Below are 15,562 nucleotides of genomic sequence, written 5' to 3'. Positions count from 1 at the left end.
GAGAGGGCAGTACGCACAGTTTGGTTTAATACAAAATATACTTTATTGACCCAAGTACTAGTGGTTAAGTAACGAAATCAACGTCGAGCTTGTGTTTGGAAAGGGATTGATGGGATGGGTCCGTGGATTGTTATGACGCTGAACTTGCCACTTGAAATTAAAACTATTGTAACCACAGGCTGAAAAGATAATACAGTGCCATAGATTTAATCCTCAATTCTGCATCTTGGCCAGCTCAGCGAAATCCTCTCGCGGCAAGTCCTTGTCTCCGAAACCCCAAACCTGATCCTTGTGGGCGAACTCATCGTCAAGGAAACGTGTGCCATCCCCGCACTTGGCCGCGCGTCGCTTGACCATGTCAGGGGAAACAACTTTGCCTATTCAGGGATTAGATTAAGGGAATTAGGTGAATATCACAAAGAAAACAAGTAATAACCTACGTCCACTAGCTAAACCGAGGCGTGCGCAAAAATCAATAAACCCCGTGGTCACATTTAGGCTGTAGTTGCCGAATTCGCCCGTCTTGTAGTCCCAGGGGAACACATGGTGGTAGTTGTGCCATCCCTCTCCCATGGCCAGTAATGAGACGATGGGCGCCTCTACGGACATGATGTTCCTGAAGAAAGGAGAGAACGAGAAGGGACGTGTGAGACGCTTCTTACGCGTCACAACTTTTATAACCGGCACTCAGGACTACATCTAGATGTAGAAGACATCGCCAACCACTAGATATCGTTCACATTACAGAACACGTAGTAAGAGCCTACTAAATAAAATGCATCAAACAAATTGGATCAGTTAATATTTTCCAATTTATGAGATATTTAAAACAGCAATAAAATTGGTACATGCTTGGACCGATAGGTTTCACAGCAAATTTTTCGAAAGTGGCGCCATCTATGAAAAATTCTTGTACGCAACTTTGATGGTCACTCTTTTTCTAATACAGAGCGTTAAAACCGAGTCTTTGTTTAAAATCGGAAGAGTCAACGCCAGAGGGAGGGCAGACGCAGGGGCCGAGTGAAGCAGAGTGTGAATGAGATAATGTAAAAAGAGCAACAAAAGCTGCGGGACAGGGTGGGTTTAGCCACTGGAAATTAATTTCTCCATTGTGGCTATAATAATTATCCGATCGGATCCCAATTTGGCGATCTGATAGATATGGCCATTTCCTACGGAATGGCGTTTTTAGTTTTCTTTTATCTTCAAAACTGTATATTTGGGAGGTTTTCGCCCTTTTGCGGGGGCGGAAGGGGGCCTGGTTCATTTTTGAAATACACTGGTTTCAGTGTGAGCATACAGCAGTCCGCACCCAAAATTTGGTGGCTCTAGCTCTTATAGTCTCTGAGAACTAGCCGACAAACAAGACGGACAGACGGACGGACGGACAGACGGACAGACAGACATGGCTCTATCGACTTGGCTATTGATGCTGATCAAGAATATATATACTTTATGGGGTCGGAAACGCTTCCTTCTGTGCGTTATATACAACCGTTATTCGCACAAATACAATATACCCTATTTACTCTTTGAGTACCGGGTATAAAATAGGAAATGTAGGAAATGTTTTTCAGGTTTTGTTACAGTATGTTCTTACTTATCGTATGGCCTATTGCCATACATGTGGGCTACGCTGTTCACGAAAAAGGCCACGTTGAGGGTCCAAGTGAATCTCATGTTGAAATTGATCCAGAAGGACATCCAGAGGCTCTCGCCCCAGAAGTACCATGGCACGCCCACGGGCAAAATGATCGAGCAGAGGGCAAACAGTGGAATGTAATACTTCCTCTGGAACATACAGACAGCGTCGGCCTCCAGATCCGACATGTCGATTACCTTCCGCTTGGCCACCACATTCGGGTGGGGGGTGAGGAACAACCAGCCCACGTGAGCGAAAAAGAAGCCGCGCTTCGCGTTGTGAGGATCTGCGTCCGTCTCTGAGAACTTATGGTGTATCCTATGATCCAGTGCCCATGTGTAGGCATCTCGCTGTAGGAGAAATGAGAGGACTATCAGCACATTTTATCGACATCAGAGATCCTTTCACGATCCACTTACCTGCCCAGCTATGGAGAAGGCGAAGGCGAGCAGAACACGTAGACCCCAGGACGCCGTGTAGGATTTGTGCGACCACAGACGATGCGCACCCGCCGTGATTCCAATACCCGATACCCAGATGGTGCCAACCACTGAAAGAGGGAGGAAGATAACACCCGAATGTCATTGTCTATATGTACATATATTTATATACACACACTCACTCCGATCTGCATATGTCAGATGACATAGACATACATACATATGTATGCATATACATATATATGTATGTAGGTACCTGAATAGTTCGCTCTGTTGACTCTGCCTCGCATGATTTGCTCACCGCATGATACAGTACTAAATATATCTATTTTCTGTTCTTTGGGGTGGCCTAGATGTCGCCTCTACCCATTTGGAAATCGCTCTTTCTTTTCGATTATTTTCCGAAAGTGTTTGAAGCTGGCAATTGAAGCGTTCGTTAAGTTTAATTGCCGCTAGTCAAAGTTCATTCTGCTACTATTATATGTATATAGATCAAATTACCCTTCCCTACTGTTATAAAGAGGCACTTTATCAATCCTAAGGCTTATGTACCATCTTCTAGATTCGAAATATACTCTAAGGTTCATCATCAGCTCCTCGCTGACCTCTACTTTGAGTAGAAATTTAATAGAAAAAAATTAAATGAATGAATTGCATAACCTAATCTCAATGAGTCTAACATGGCCAAGCTAATAACAACTGGCGAGCCAGAAGCGCTGCTTGCCAAATAACTAATATATTCTTTACTTTTTGCCCCAAGTCATAATTATGAACTACGGGCGATCGGTCGAGGCACAAACTCATTTGTTGCCCTTGTTAATTACAGATCTTGATGCCTAAAAGGGACACCATGCATGAGAGTCTGAAGGACAATGGATACTCACCCCATAGGAATGTGTAAAACTTGGCATAGAAGAGCAGGTAGACGCCGTAGAGTGCCCCGACGTGCAGGAAGGTCTGGGCCCCCAGATCGGGCCATCTGATTTGTGGCTTGTAGACCTCCTCCTCTTTCTCAGGATCTTGAAATAGCTGAGGCTGCTCCGGCTCCTTCTTTCCCTTCACGGCATTCTCCTTGTACACGGCGTTCTCCTCCTTATAACCTAAATTATCGTCTAGCTCTCTCTCAGGCACTTTGGTCTGTCTAGCCACTGTGGAATGACCTCTTTTCTTCAGCTCTCCGTTAATGATACTGCTGCTAGAGGTAGTGCTTCTGCTGCGATTCCCCTTCTTGTCCAGGCTGCAGGATCCGTTGCATCGGCTCTCGGTTGCCTGGCTTTGGTCGGGAGCTTGTGATGGCGAGGAAAGGCACATGATGTAAACGGTGATCGGAGATAGGCTGCAATGAGAGATCCGATTTTCGATGAATAAGTATTCAGACTGAATCCATAGTCCCGCTAATTGAAGTTTAGGACGCTTATAATCGCCACTATTAACAGGCCTTTGATAAAATGAAGGCTGTAATTGGTGTGAAATTCGTATCAAGACTCATGTGCTCCACCCGCGGCTGCTACCTACAGACGGAGTGAGCTGCTCTGTTTGCTTTAATCGTTAACATTTCCCCTTTATTCGTTGGCCACTGCCAAATGCGTCTGTCTAATACGATGTCTGTCGAGTTTTACCTCGGCTTATCGCCGACCAAGTGCCTTGTTGCTATCACTCAATTGCTAGTTGGGCTCAACTACTATCCGGGTATCTAGCCAAACAAAATAAACAAACTACACAACCAAAATAAGGCCGTACGAGGAATCAATGGTGAACCCACCACAGCACTGAGTCATCATGCAGGTGGTTCTGCGCACGGCCCTGATGGATGTGCAACCTGATAACCAACATCTTGTAAGCTTGTGTGGCATATCTGTGAAAGACACTATCCGAACTTCTGGGATTTCTGTCAACTGGTGCTATTTCAATTGCTCATGATTATGCATTTATGTATGTACATGTAACTTAAACAAACATACAACGCGTTCTCCCATGAAAAGATAGATACTCTTCTATTATTTATTATTTACTTGATCCTGTGGGTAATTATTATCCGCTTTTCTGCAAACTAAAGTTAATCGTTTGATACCAATAAGAGATGAATGTCATCATTTTATATTAAATAGATATATTTTTAGACAAACACATATTTATAATAATCTTTCGCTTTTCTATTACCGGGGTATAACCCGACGATGACAGCCAGACAAACATTCGAAATATTTATCTATTAATTTTTGGGTCTTGGGAGTGTACGAGTATGAGAGGTCGATCCGTTTCGCGTGCGTGTCTCGGCTAGGGGGACTTGTGGCTTTGCTGATAAGCACCTGGATACCTGGCCTACTTTTACCCACCTATTTCATTCAATATTTCGGGTGCTCCGATAAGAAATCATTGATTGCTGCCGATATTCCTTACTGAGATTATTGTTCCCCATGATTCATAAACAGTCTGGTTGACCCAGGTGTTCAAATCGGGATGAGTAATTGTGGAGTTCAAGAACAGACCCATAACGTAACTAGCAATTTCCGCAGCCCAGCGATAAGATTGTTCCTGAGAGTCACAGGAGAGGGGGCGTCGCCTCTTTTCTCGCAATTTACATATTGATAAAACATGGGGCCCTAGGGAGAGAATAAGCAAGCACGCCCCGTTTTGCCTTCGACTTTTAATTAGAAAATGTAGTCACTCACACTAATTTGATATAGGGGAACCGAAGTAAAATTAATATGAGAATAAGAACGAGAGACAGTAGCAGAACTTGACGAAAACTGTCATATAGTCATAGTCGCATGAATTGATCAACATTATCATGAGCTGAGAGCACGCGACTGTGTCATTGACGAAGCAAAGTCTGAGGCGACAATACAAAAATATTTATGTACATATGTACTTTATATGTATTTCCCCAGTTTCGATTCATTCGTTTTGTTCGACACCCTGGCAACGCAGTGCAGCCCCTAAGAGCACATAAGAAAATTATACAATCCAATTGGCCCAATAATAAATAATAATAAAAAATAAATACCGTCATCGCCAGCCCTCCAAGACGCCGAGCCGCTTTGTGCTCCTCCGAATTTATTTTGTTTGTTCGTTCGTTCGTTCAGTTCAATTCATTTTGAGTGTTTTTTCTGGCGATGTTTGCGATAAAGCTGACCGCCCATCGAAAAATTCTGCTTAGTTTTCGTTATTCTTGCCATGGACGGGCGATTTTCAAACATGGCTAATTGCCTGATGGCCCGCACGTCGCCGTATCGCCAACTATTCGCCCGCTCTCCACTTCCAAGTAATTTTACTGCCACAATGCCAAATTTTGTTTGAAATTTTCCATGCCCCATGGCGACGGGTCGAGCTTTTATCTCGCTGAGAGAAAACTTCCCCGCTTCCCACCAACCTTCCGATAAGGTATTTTCACTTGTTGCCGCGCAGCAGCTGCCTGCCACCTTTAATTGGAGCTTTTAATGGCAGAGCACACATCGTTGTGGGGTAATTGAAACCCCCATTCGACATTCGCTATCTCAAGATAATTCAGGAAAGATCTCTCAAAGCAGCAGTTGGTGGAAAGTTTATGCCGGTCTCAAACGCGCGATGATAGAAAATACCGATACTGGGAAGGGACTTACATAAAATTCCTGGGAAAATCTTAGGAGTTCACAGTTACAATTGGACAATTCTATATCTCACACTCTGTGGAGCTCAAGGACTAATGTATGTACATAGGTGCGACCCCTTCCTGTAGACAGTCCTATATGGGTTGGTGCGCTCTGGTGGGTTTTTCTGTTGGTTGGTTATTGATGTGGGTCAGCGCGTGTCAAGGCGGCAATCAAATCATCAGGGATAATATGTGTATACAGTCCTAGAGCCAACACCACGGGGCAGGTGGTCGTGGTACATGTGTACATGGTGTGCATGTTATTCGGTCTGTTGACAATCCTCCCGACCCCTGGCATCCACCATACTCCCACCCGCCTTTAATTGACGCCGGTAATGACAGAAATGAGCAAAGAATTGGGTTACAATTTGCATGCGATCTGGATCAAAGGGGGTGAAGAGTCGACAGTGGAAAAACGAGTGGGAGTAGAAATTGCGACGCGAATGATTAATTGGGTTCCAATGTCGAAGATTATGCTGCTCCCGCGATTAGTACGCGCTGACGTCAGGCACACATTTTCTCAAGTTCTTAAAAATAGCTTACGGTTACGAGATTGCGGAGAAACTTTTCACCGATACCTGACACTACTCCACGTACTTGGTTTTGCACTGTTCACTGCAACTGGAACTCAGACAGCTATAGCACGAAGCGGAGGAAGTTTCGGAACTACCGTTAGGACTGATACGCAGCGGTGGCGGCGCGTTTCTCAATTCTCAGATTCTCTGCTCTGGGAATGTGTTGACCAAGCGAACGAACGAACCCAAATGACTAACAACGCCCCAACGTCGACATTTACATCCAAGAGCCGGGGCTGACGTTGTCGGCGTCGCTGTCGCTGCCGCTGCCGCTACCACCGATAGTTCTGGGCGCCTATAGTAGCGCGACGCTAGCTTCGACGCGACCGCGAAGGAGCAGTGAAGACCATTCAATTATTTTACTTATTTGTTGGTGGAAGTCGCGTCGCTCCCTCTCTCAGCTCTCTAGCACGCGGCCATGGCTGCGGGTGCGGCTGCGTCTACAGTTATTATCTACCATTTTGCCATGCCTTACCCTCTTCTCTCCTTAAACCCATGAACGTTAACGCGTTCGTTCCTTCATGCTGTTTATCATTCTCTGTTGTGCTCACACATTCCGTAAACATTACACAAACAACACACTCGCAAAGCATAAAGTATATTAATTGGAAGGTAAGAGAGTCATACATATGTACATATACATATCTACATATGCCGGGCTCTCTCCCAAACATACATTTATACATATACATAGATTTACATATGTATGTGTACACAAATATGCGAAATAATTTTAAAATTTCTACCTAACCTACACATTTTTTCATATACTTTGGCAGCGTGGTTCAAAGTCAATGCTTTCCATAAAAAACCATACAAGAAAAGAACCTTTCCGTGGTCGAATAGTAGATACACTTTTTCAGTAATAAGTTAGAGCCGTGGGGTATAGGCAGTCTGATTACAAGCGTACCCACTTAATTGGTCATCGGTTCCAATGTCAACATTGTAGCATCATAATATTATGGTATGCCAACTTACTCCTCTGGGGCACTGCAAAAGGGAATCCATCTCTATTGCTGAAGGGTACTCGAATATGAGTAGGTGTCAGCACTAACCATGAAGGCGGCATCGACGCGGCGTAGACGATGGCAGAGCCAGCACAGTCTCATACACTAAAGCCGGCTGTGGCATGTGTGTATGTGGGGAGGCATTTCGTCATCGTGTGAGATCCCAAAGCTCTTAAAATATCGGCCAAGTTCCCCCAGCCGATGCTTACTAACCCACTTTTTGAGAGAGCGTATTTCTCTCTCGCAACGTGTCTTTTTTTTTGTTGCTTCTCCCCCCCCTCCAACCATCCACTATCGCATCATTATCGCGCTGTCGCTTTTATCTGCCAGTTCTGCCTATTTGCTTCCCATTTTTGTTTTCCACGATAGGAATAAGTGGGAGGGAGGGAGGGAGCAGAGCCACATGCGTAGAAAAAGAGTAAAATAAAGAGAAAAACTCGTTTGGAGCTGTGCGGCAACCGAATGCTGACTTTATCACCATCCCGCAATATATTAAGTAACGCTTTGAGTGGCCACTAAAATGGCTTCCCAGGCGATAGCTTGAAATAATCTCGCTCTTTGCCCTAAGATTCTGCGGATCCTTCTCCCACCCAGGAATATTGATAAATATAGTACGAATATGCAGACAATCATCTCTGCGGTAGTACTGGATAAATATAGAAAACTCACTGCGAGAGAGAAATAACCTCTGGACGGTACTTGTGTGATCATCAATGGCCACACTCTCACGGAGTGTTAGTATGTCTGTATGTATGTACATACATATGTATGCATGTATGTAAGAGTTTTCTTTGGTGGTTTAGGGTTTATGGGAAGCTTATCATCAACTGTCTGGCACTTGGAACAGCAACTCATAGGTGTGCGAATACGCAACTGATTACATGGAGAGTTAAGACCTTTCCCGTCCTGTCCCTTTATGAGAGCGTAGACATTGGAGTAGTTTGAAGATGATGGACAAATACATATGTACGTTTTGATAGCTTATTTCTAATCTCATATTTCCATATCGTACAAACATGTTTATTCTCTGACATATGTATGTACATATGTATGTATGTACATATGTATGTATGTACATGGACATACATATGTACATACATACATATGTACATACATACAAATGTACATACATACATACATACGTACATTTCGAGACAGAAACGAAGTCTGAACCCACTTTAAGACTGATATGGCATTCGTGCTACACTGCACCGTACTGATAGCTGCCAAAATACTTGTTGCTGATTAAAGCAGCAGTCAGCGAAGAAAATTTAAGTTATTCAATACCAAGGTAAACTTTGAATCGAGTCGTGACTCAGCCTAGCGACGCCACTTGAAGCAGTAGAAATGGTATCGGGGGATGACATAATTTGTCAAAAGGGCAGCCAACTTTGAGTCCCACAGAAACCCCGATGGGAGAAAAAAATCCGAACTGCGACTGTCATAAACATTTTTCTTCCAAGTACATGTCCAATGACATTAACGTACAAAGTGCCCCGCAACACTTCCTGGGCTTTATGTGGGACGAGCGATTTAATTAAAGATCGAAATAAATTTGGATAAAACAGTTGGATGCATAACCAAGGCTGAATAACCCAAGTATTACTTTCCAAAGAACCACGATTAGGAAACATCATTATTAGATGACCCAGCGGGGTCATTTAGATAGAATCGCCAATACAGGCATGGCTCACTCCGGCGGCAACCTGTCAATAAGCCACCTGTCTCGACATCGCCATCGAATCAAATCATACCATACCACAAGAACTCCCTCTTGGAATTCCCACTCATTGGCCAAATAACAGACATACCGAGCACAAAAACAGCAATTTGTCTGCTCCCTAAAATCGAAATGGAACTTGTGTTGTGGCCAAAAACTATTTTTTCTAGTTTGTTCGTTGCCTCGACCTTAAAGCCGTTTCACGTTCATGTTCATGTCCACGTCCTGTTCGTGCACCTACCCCACAGTTCCTCGTATAAAGTTTCGAATTTGTTGAATTGCATGAATATGCGGTTCTAATTTCATTTCCACAGCTGGAATATAAAACTAAACATCAGTGCGACTCAGGATCGACATTGGTTGAAAAATGCATCTTATGGTTGTAAAACTTCCGGCTTCGAGTCATCCAGCGCAAATGTTAAATACTAATTCGTCAGTTTTTAGCTATGCATGTTAGGTCTTAACAGAACATTTCCAATTATATATGTATGTATGTACAAACATACATGTGTTTGTCCAATTATATATGTATGTATGTACAAACATACATGTGTTTATGAAATATAGCATTCAGCGTATATCCATGAAAAGCTAAGACTGCTACAATCCTTAGCCTGTTTTTGTGACAGCACCGAGCTTTTAAGAGCTTTTGTGCCGTATTCAGTCAACTCTAAAATATAACGATAATAAAGTTGCGTTCCAACCCTTTAAGTGTCATGCCCGCCCAGATGAAAGTATATTATCTGGGAACAATTGAAAAAAAATCCCCACAAGATAACCTCTTTTCACATGCATCTGCGCGAGTGGTAAAAGTTACCGAGTCATCCTATAAAAGTATAAAAACGGCATGTCATACGCCACCACCCCCTATTGAGCCACAGGAGTAAATTATGCCTTCAATGGCTTCGCTTAAAATGTTCCACATCGCAGGTGATGACGTGACGAATGGAATGGCTTGGGCTCTATCTAACCTTAAGAATTATTACAACAGCTAGTGCTAAAAGTGATTAATTACAGCATAGATAATTTCTGTTAATTGGGATTTGCTTAGTTTTAGGTGTTTAATTTTTTATTTCACGTTACGTTCTCCAGCTCATGTAAAAAATTAATATTCTGTACGACAGAATTTCTATAACTTTCTTATGATGAACCGAAACAGCGCGACAGCGACGAACACACTCTAGACATTCAGGTAATTGTCGGGGAATTCGAAGGTAACATCGCGGCCAGTCAGCTTCTTGTAGACCGATGTGAATGTATCAACCTGGAGGAAGCAGAACAACAGATTCCAGATAAGTTTTATTCATAATGGGGTTACTTAATTAATTGTCCAGTCAACGTGTTCCTCGCTGCGGCAGGATATACTGCATCGAAGGAATACGCACGAAAGGCTGGATTACTCTTCCGCCAATATAGGAAGTCCCAAGGCACCAGGAATAAAACGGTGCTCGGGAGGCAAATGGACGGTAATCAGTGAGCATTGTGTGTGGTGTTGTGGCATGTTAATAGTAATGTAGTAGTCCTGGACATAATGGACACAACACTGTGGAGTGAAAGTAGATGCCTGGTCTTCAATGTGCGTTCTGTTTGACAATCACTGGGCTAAGATGTGCATTCAGCGAATAACACAAGAACGGTGGACAGTCTATGGGCAGATATTCTGTAGCAAACATTTAGTAATGATAAAGCCTTGGTTATAGTCGGCTTTCCATTGTGGAGTGTGTAGATGCTTTTGAGTTTACTGTACGTTCTGTTTGACAATCACTGGACTAGAAGGCGAGTCCAGCGAATAACACAGGAACGGTTGATCTAAGGAAATAGTTGACACGGTAGAGATATAAACATGTCGCAAACATTTAGTAATGATGCAGCCTGGGCTATTGTCGGCTAATCATTGTGGAGTGAGTAGTTGCATGGAATTAATGTTCGTTCTGTTTGACAATCGCTGGACAAGAAGGCAAGCCCAGCGAATAACACAAGAACGGTAGAGGGTATCAAGGTGTCGCCAATATATGGAGATGCAAGCCTGCAAACGCGTCTATGGCATACAATAACGAGTTATTGGCACTTGGTGATATGCGTCCCCTTTGACGATCACAACGCTTGACAAACGCGTTGCAAAAAACACGGGGACGAAGATGTAATGGTACCACATAGACCACAAAATATCACTGATAATATTAAGACCTCCTCTTCTCGACTTTAAACTCACTTTGTGTTCGATGGTGGTCTGTTGGTTTTTGTCCAAGTGCACCTTAACCAGCTGGGAGCCGTCCAACTTGACGCGGATGCGCTTTCCAACGATCTCGGCAGGGAAGACCAGATCCTCCAGAATGGCATCGTACACAGCTGTAAGGGTACGAGAGCGTGGACGCTTTTGTTTCAGGGGATTTCGTGCCTTGCGTGTGGGCTTGGGCAGAATCTTGCGCTCTCCAATGACTACGACGTGCTTGCCGGAAAACTTCTTCTCCAACTCGCGGACCAGAATGATTTGGATCTTCTGGAACACCTTCTGCTGGGGAATGGGCACGTAGATGATGACGGCCTGCAGACGAAAACAAGTGAGCCACAGCAACACATCAAAAATAGCCATGAACTCACCTTCTTGCTGCCAAACTCAATCTCGCGTGCACGGGTGATGTGCAAATCGCGCAGGTATGGCTTCAGGTCGCTGTTGGCCTCAAGCTCAACCAGAGCCTGGGCAATCGACTTCTCGAAATCATCGGGGTCCGCGCCGCCGGGCTTGATAATCTTGGAGCCGATAGCCATCTGCAAATGGACACCATGCTAACTCAATGAGTAAACAATTCAAACATTCGCATCCACGCAACGCAGTGTACGAAAAGCCGCATCAGTCCTCTCAATCGATTTTTCTCATCGCCGTGCATCGGGTACATTTTCAGACAATTTCACTCGCTTTTTTTTTTATCTCCCCGCAGAATTCCATAGGCTACTTTTTCGTCTCATTATTTTGAGACACTGCGTTGCGTATCTTGCATATTTCCCCTTTTTTGTTGGTTTTTAAAACAAAATGTTACCACCTTTGTCGACTATTTTGACGGAAAAGGAAGTTGACGATAGGACTGTCAAAATATATCAAAATATCAATATATCGATATCTTTGCAAAATAAAAATATATTTATATCGTGATATTTTGTTGCGATATTTTTTGATATTTTATGTTTGGTACCTAAAGACGAGTAGTAGCACCACAAAAAAAAAAAATTCTTGCCAAACTTCATATAAAAAAAAACAGAGCCCCAAATTGTTGGTTCGACTTTTTGTTTCTTGAGTATCCAGCAACGTTGACAAAATCCACAGATTCTTATCGATATATCGATACGGAGTGCGTGTGTGGACTAAGAAAACTGCTGGTACACAGGGAAGAAATATATGGTTGACAATTATTTCTGGAGTGTAGTTTGCGAAATGGAGGAAACAACTGTGCACAAAAACGTTAAAGAGAGTCGAAATATATCGTCGGAGTCAAAAAAGTGCTTCTCTTACCTTTATTTGGAAATTAAATTATTTGTACTGATATTAATAAATTCATTATTTACTATTTATGCTCTTTTGGCAATAATGGACGTTTGGAAACGATATGCATTATTAGCAAATCCCAACTGCATTTTTAGTTCAACTACCAGCTCTATTATTTTCAGTTTGAATTTCATACTGCCACTGCAGTACACATATTTACAAAACACAGCTAATTTTTATGCCTGTGTTTGTTACGTTCCACGTACATAAATATATAGCAAATGTTTGGCTAGAAATCTTTGTGGTGCTGGATACCCGCCTTCAACGGGAACTATTTATTTCAAGTATATCGATATTCTTGCATAGGTACATATCATATAATTTTGATATTTTTTCCAAGAAAAATACAGTATTGATATGATATTTTTTAAATATTTGACAGCCCTAGAAGCAGAGCAACAGTGTGACCGCGAAGTAATCGATCAAAAATACCGGGCCTCGTAAATATACCAAAATATACCATTGAATCTTCAAAATATACCGTAAATATACCGTAGTCTTAAACGACATTCCACGATTTTTATGTTATATTTGATATTACCCGCTTGCAAAGACTTTCACCACTTGAACAATAGTTTGATCCGTTTAAAGAATCAATTTGACGTATTGTAAATACTAATTTATATTAGTTTGTATACCTTTTAACCTTAAATTTTAGAAATTTGTATGTGAATTTTTCATTAAAATCGCCCTGCTAGGGAGCTTTCTCTGCAGTATGTAAATGTATCTAAATTATTAAAAGAGACATGTATATTAACTGATAGCATTGAAAAATTTGAAAAATGGCGCTCACAACAAAAGCGATCAATTGTATTGTTTTTCTGAAAGGGACTCTGACAGACTCTTACCACCGATTTGGTAGCCGGACCCTTAGGGGTTGGAAAAAATAAATATACCAATAAAATAAGTTTTTGTATTTGAATGCTGTAATTGTTTTATATGCAGATTTTATACTGCTTTATTCAAAATTGTATGCATATTATGGAAACGCCGTCGCTTCTCGATTTGTTGCTGGCGTGTTTTCAACATTGTTACCAAATCCATATTTTACAGACAAATCTTTTTAGATAAATATATATACATAAATATGTATTTAAGCATATACATACATGTGTATATATACATATGTATGTACATACAACTTTCCAATTACTGTCGTCGTCGGTTATGTTCTCGACTTCATATGCGCTTTAATTGTTAGGTGACGTTTCGCTTATACGAAGTTGCGAGTCTACTATACTATTTGGACCAACTGCCAACCGTACTTTCCACCCCCTCCGATTACCCATATCCCATATGCAGAACTAATTATGCCCAGCATTAACATTTCCAGGTTTTATGGTATGATTATAAATTATAATTATTTTTTTTTTTTTTTTTTTTGAGGTTTTAAGTTACCGCTCTACCCTTAGGTAGAGGGGAATTATTTGGCCACCCGCCTTTACAAGGGGGAAATCGCCACGTCGTAATATGTAACTTGTTACAGCTTTGCTCCAATACTTACCTGGCGTAGAGGTTATTTTCCCCACGTGCTTGCAGTGTGCCCAGACCTTTATAATTATTTACCAACCATCACCTCATTTTAGCAAATTTGTAAATTGTATCTTACCTTCCTCTCCTGTACTTATTAATTACTATTTATTTATACTATTTAATTTATATTTATTCCTATTCCATATTCCATAACTAGCAATAAATTCTTAATTGAAAATACATATATATATACTATAAACCATACATATGTATATTGTCTAAAGCCCAATATTAATATATTTTAATTTATATTTAGTTGTTCAAACCTCTAAAACAAAAACGTTACAAAAGAATACCCATTTAAAAATTTTTCGAAGAAGTTTTTGTCGATTTTGTCGAACAGTGTTATTTTTCCATTCCGCGTTGCCTTTCCTTGTTTCTTCTGTCTATTTCTCCTTTTCTTTCGGGCCCAGCAACCACACACATGAACTCGTAAACATATTGCACTCTCTCTCTCCCACACAGTGTCTGGGTGCTCCGATTTAGTCTGATAAGCAGAATTTGAAAGTTCTAGAAAATAGATATGTTTTTATTTAGATGTTGAAATCTAATTACATAATTATTAGTGGGTTTATATTATTATTATTATTACCCGCCTGTAGTCCCTGCCAGATATATATCCATGGCTTTCTTATTTAGGATTACCGTCTCTCGACGCCTGGGTATTGGCTGTATGTTAGGCAGCCGAGTACCGTTCACTGCGTTAAGGCTCATATCAGAGCTTGTAAAATCATCAGAGTGATAATAACTAGGTAAATACACCCAATTCCGTACATCTGCCGCCACGTCACTGGGGGTCGGGCGGGGATCGTCGGGCGAGACGACCATTTGGGTGGTCCCACTGGACTGTGATGAACTTGTGATGGTTATGGCACTGTCCTGCCTAGCTACCGACGCCGGCGACGAGGACGAGGAGGACAGATTGCGCTCATGATTGTCCAAGCCGCGGTACAGCCGCTTCCGTTCGCCCTTGGGTTCCATCGGTTCCATGTGTTTCTTACGCCAAATTAAGAAAGCTTAGAGATAGAAAAATATAAAAGAAGTAAGCTAATCCTGTGATCGAATTTATGTTTAAAGTGCAATTTTACCTCGATCAATATTCTTGCGCGGCTCGCGTCCGCACAGATCTGGTTTGAACACGTAAAAGAATGGGCGTAAAAGGTGTAGGTACTGTTCGAAAATATATTGCAGTTCATATATCGATATATCGATACATACAAATATCGCTGAGGCGATTCTAAAGTGCATTAAAATGTAAAATATTCAACAATATGGCTGAACCACCTTATCTCACGGCCCGAGAAGTGCAGCAGGTATTTGCAGAGATTCTCAGCCATGGCGAGGACATCACCTGGGATCTGTGAGTGCCCGCCCAAAAATCCTTTGTCCCTCACTTAAAATCTATAGATGGCCAATCCCTGACCTGACAGATTGCTGCAGAATCAACGAGACATTCTGAAAAGGAAAGTTCGA

At 42.0% G+C, this 15,562-nt stretch overlaps 3 protein-coding genes and 3 non-coding genes across 9 annotated transcripts in view; all 6 read right to left on the bottom strand.

Annotated features, from left to right (window-relative positions):
- Positions 1-19: 19 nt before the first annotated feature.
- The window catches only part of LOC117591463 (acyl-CoA desaturase), a 16,145-nt gene continuing 602 nt past the window's right edge, over positions 20-15,562 (bottom strand). Inside the window, exons 1-6 of one of the 4 annotated variants that reach the window (XM_034284745.1) lie at positions 6,292-6,487; positions 2,967-3,418; positions 2,062-2,192; positions 1,601-1,992; positions 441-616; positions 20-377 (exon numbers count right to left, since the gene is read on the bottom strand). In XM_034284745.1, the coding sequence (XP_034140636.1) occupies positions 214-377; positions 441-616; positions 1,601-1,992; positions 2,062-2,192; positions 2,967-3,393 (1,290 nt within the window). In that variant the 5' untranslated portion in view covers positions 3,394-3,418; positions 6,292-6,487 and the 3' untranslated portion in view covers positions 20-213. The other 3 variants (XM_034284744.1, XM_034284746.1, XM_034284747.1) reach the window with 3 other exon arrangements.
- LOC117591468 (40S ribosomal protein S7) lies at positions 10,063-12,128 on the bottom strand. The gene is made up of 4 exons (XM_034284752.1): positions 12,057-12,128; positions 11,617-11,784; positions 11,228-11,560; positions 10,063-10,279 (listed from the first exon to the last, which is right to left on the bottom strand). The coding sequence occupies exons 2-4, from the start codon at positions 11,782-11,784 to the stop codon at positions 10,196-10,198; spliced, it is 585 nt and encodes a 194-aa protein (XP_034140643.1). The 5' UTR covers positions 12,057-12,128; the 3' UTR covers positions 10,063-10,195.
- Positions 10,506-10,652, bottom strand: LOC117591480. Its single transcript, XR_004574400.1, has one exon. It is a non-coding gene; the product is annotated as a small nucleolar RNA psi18S-1377 (small nucleolar RNA).
- LOC117591479 lies at positions 10,674-10,819 on the bottom strand. The gene has a single exon (XR_004574399.1). It is a non-coding gene; the product is annotated as a small nucleolar RNA psi18S-1377 (small nucleolar RNA).
- LOC117591478 lies at positions 10,857-11,000 on the bottom strand. Its single transcript, XR_004574398.1, has one exon. It is a non-coding gene; the product is annotated as a small nucleolar RNA psi18S-1377 (small nucleolar RNA).
- On the bottom strand, positions 14,557-15,079 carry LOC117591473. Its single transcript, XM_034284756.1, has 2 exons — positions 14,682-15,079; positions 14,557-14,599 (listed from the first exon to the last, which is right to left on the bottom strand). Exons 1-2 carry the CDS (start codon positions 15,077-15,079, stop codon positions 14,572-14,574), a joined length of 426 nt encoding a protein of 141 aa, XP_034140647.1. The 3' UTR covers positions 14,557-14,571.

The sequence above is a fragment of the Drosophila guanche genome, unplaced genomic scaffold, assembly GCF_900245975.1.
Source record: "Drosophila guanche unplaced genomic scaffold, DGUA_6, whole genome shotgun sequence".
NCBI classification, from domain to species: Eukaryota; Metazoa; Arthropoda; class Insecta; order Diptera; family Drosophilidae; genus Drosophila; species Drosophila guanche.
Note: the sequence above shows the minus strand (reverse complement) of the source record. Positions and strands in the feature narration are given on the sequence as shown.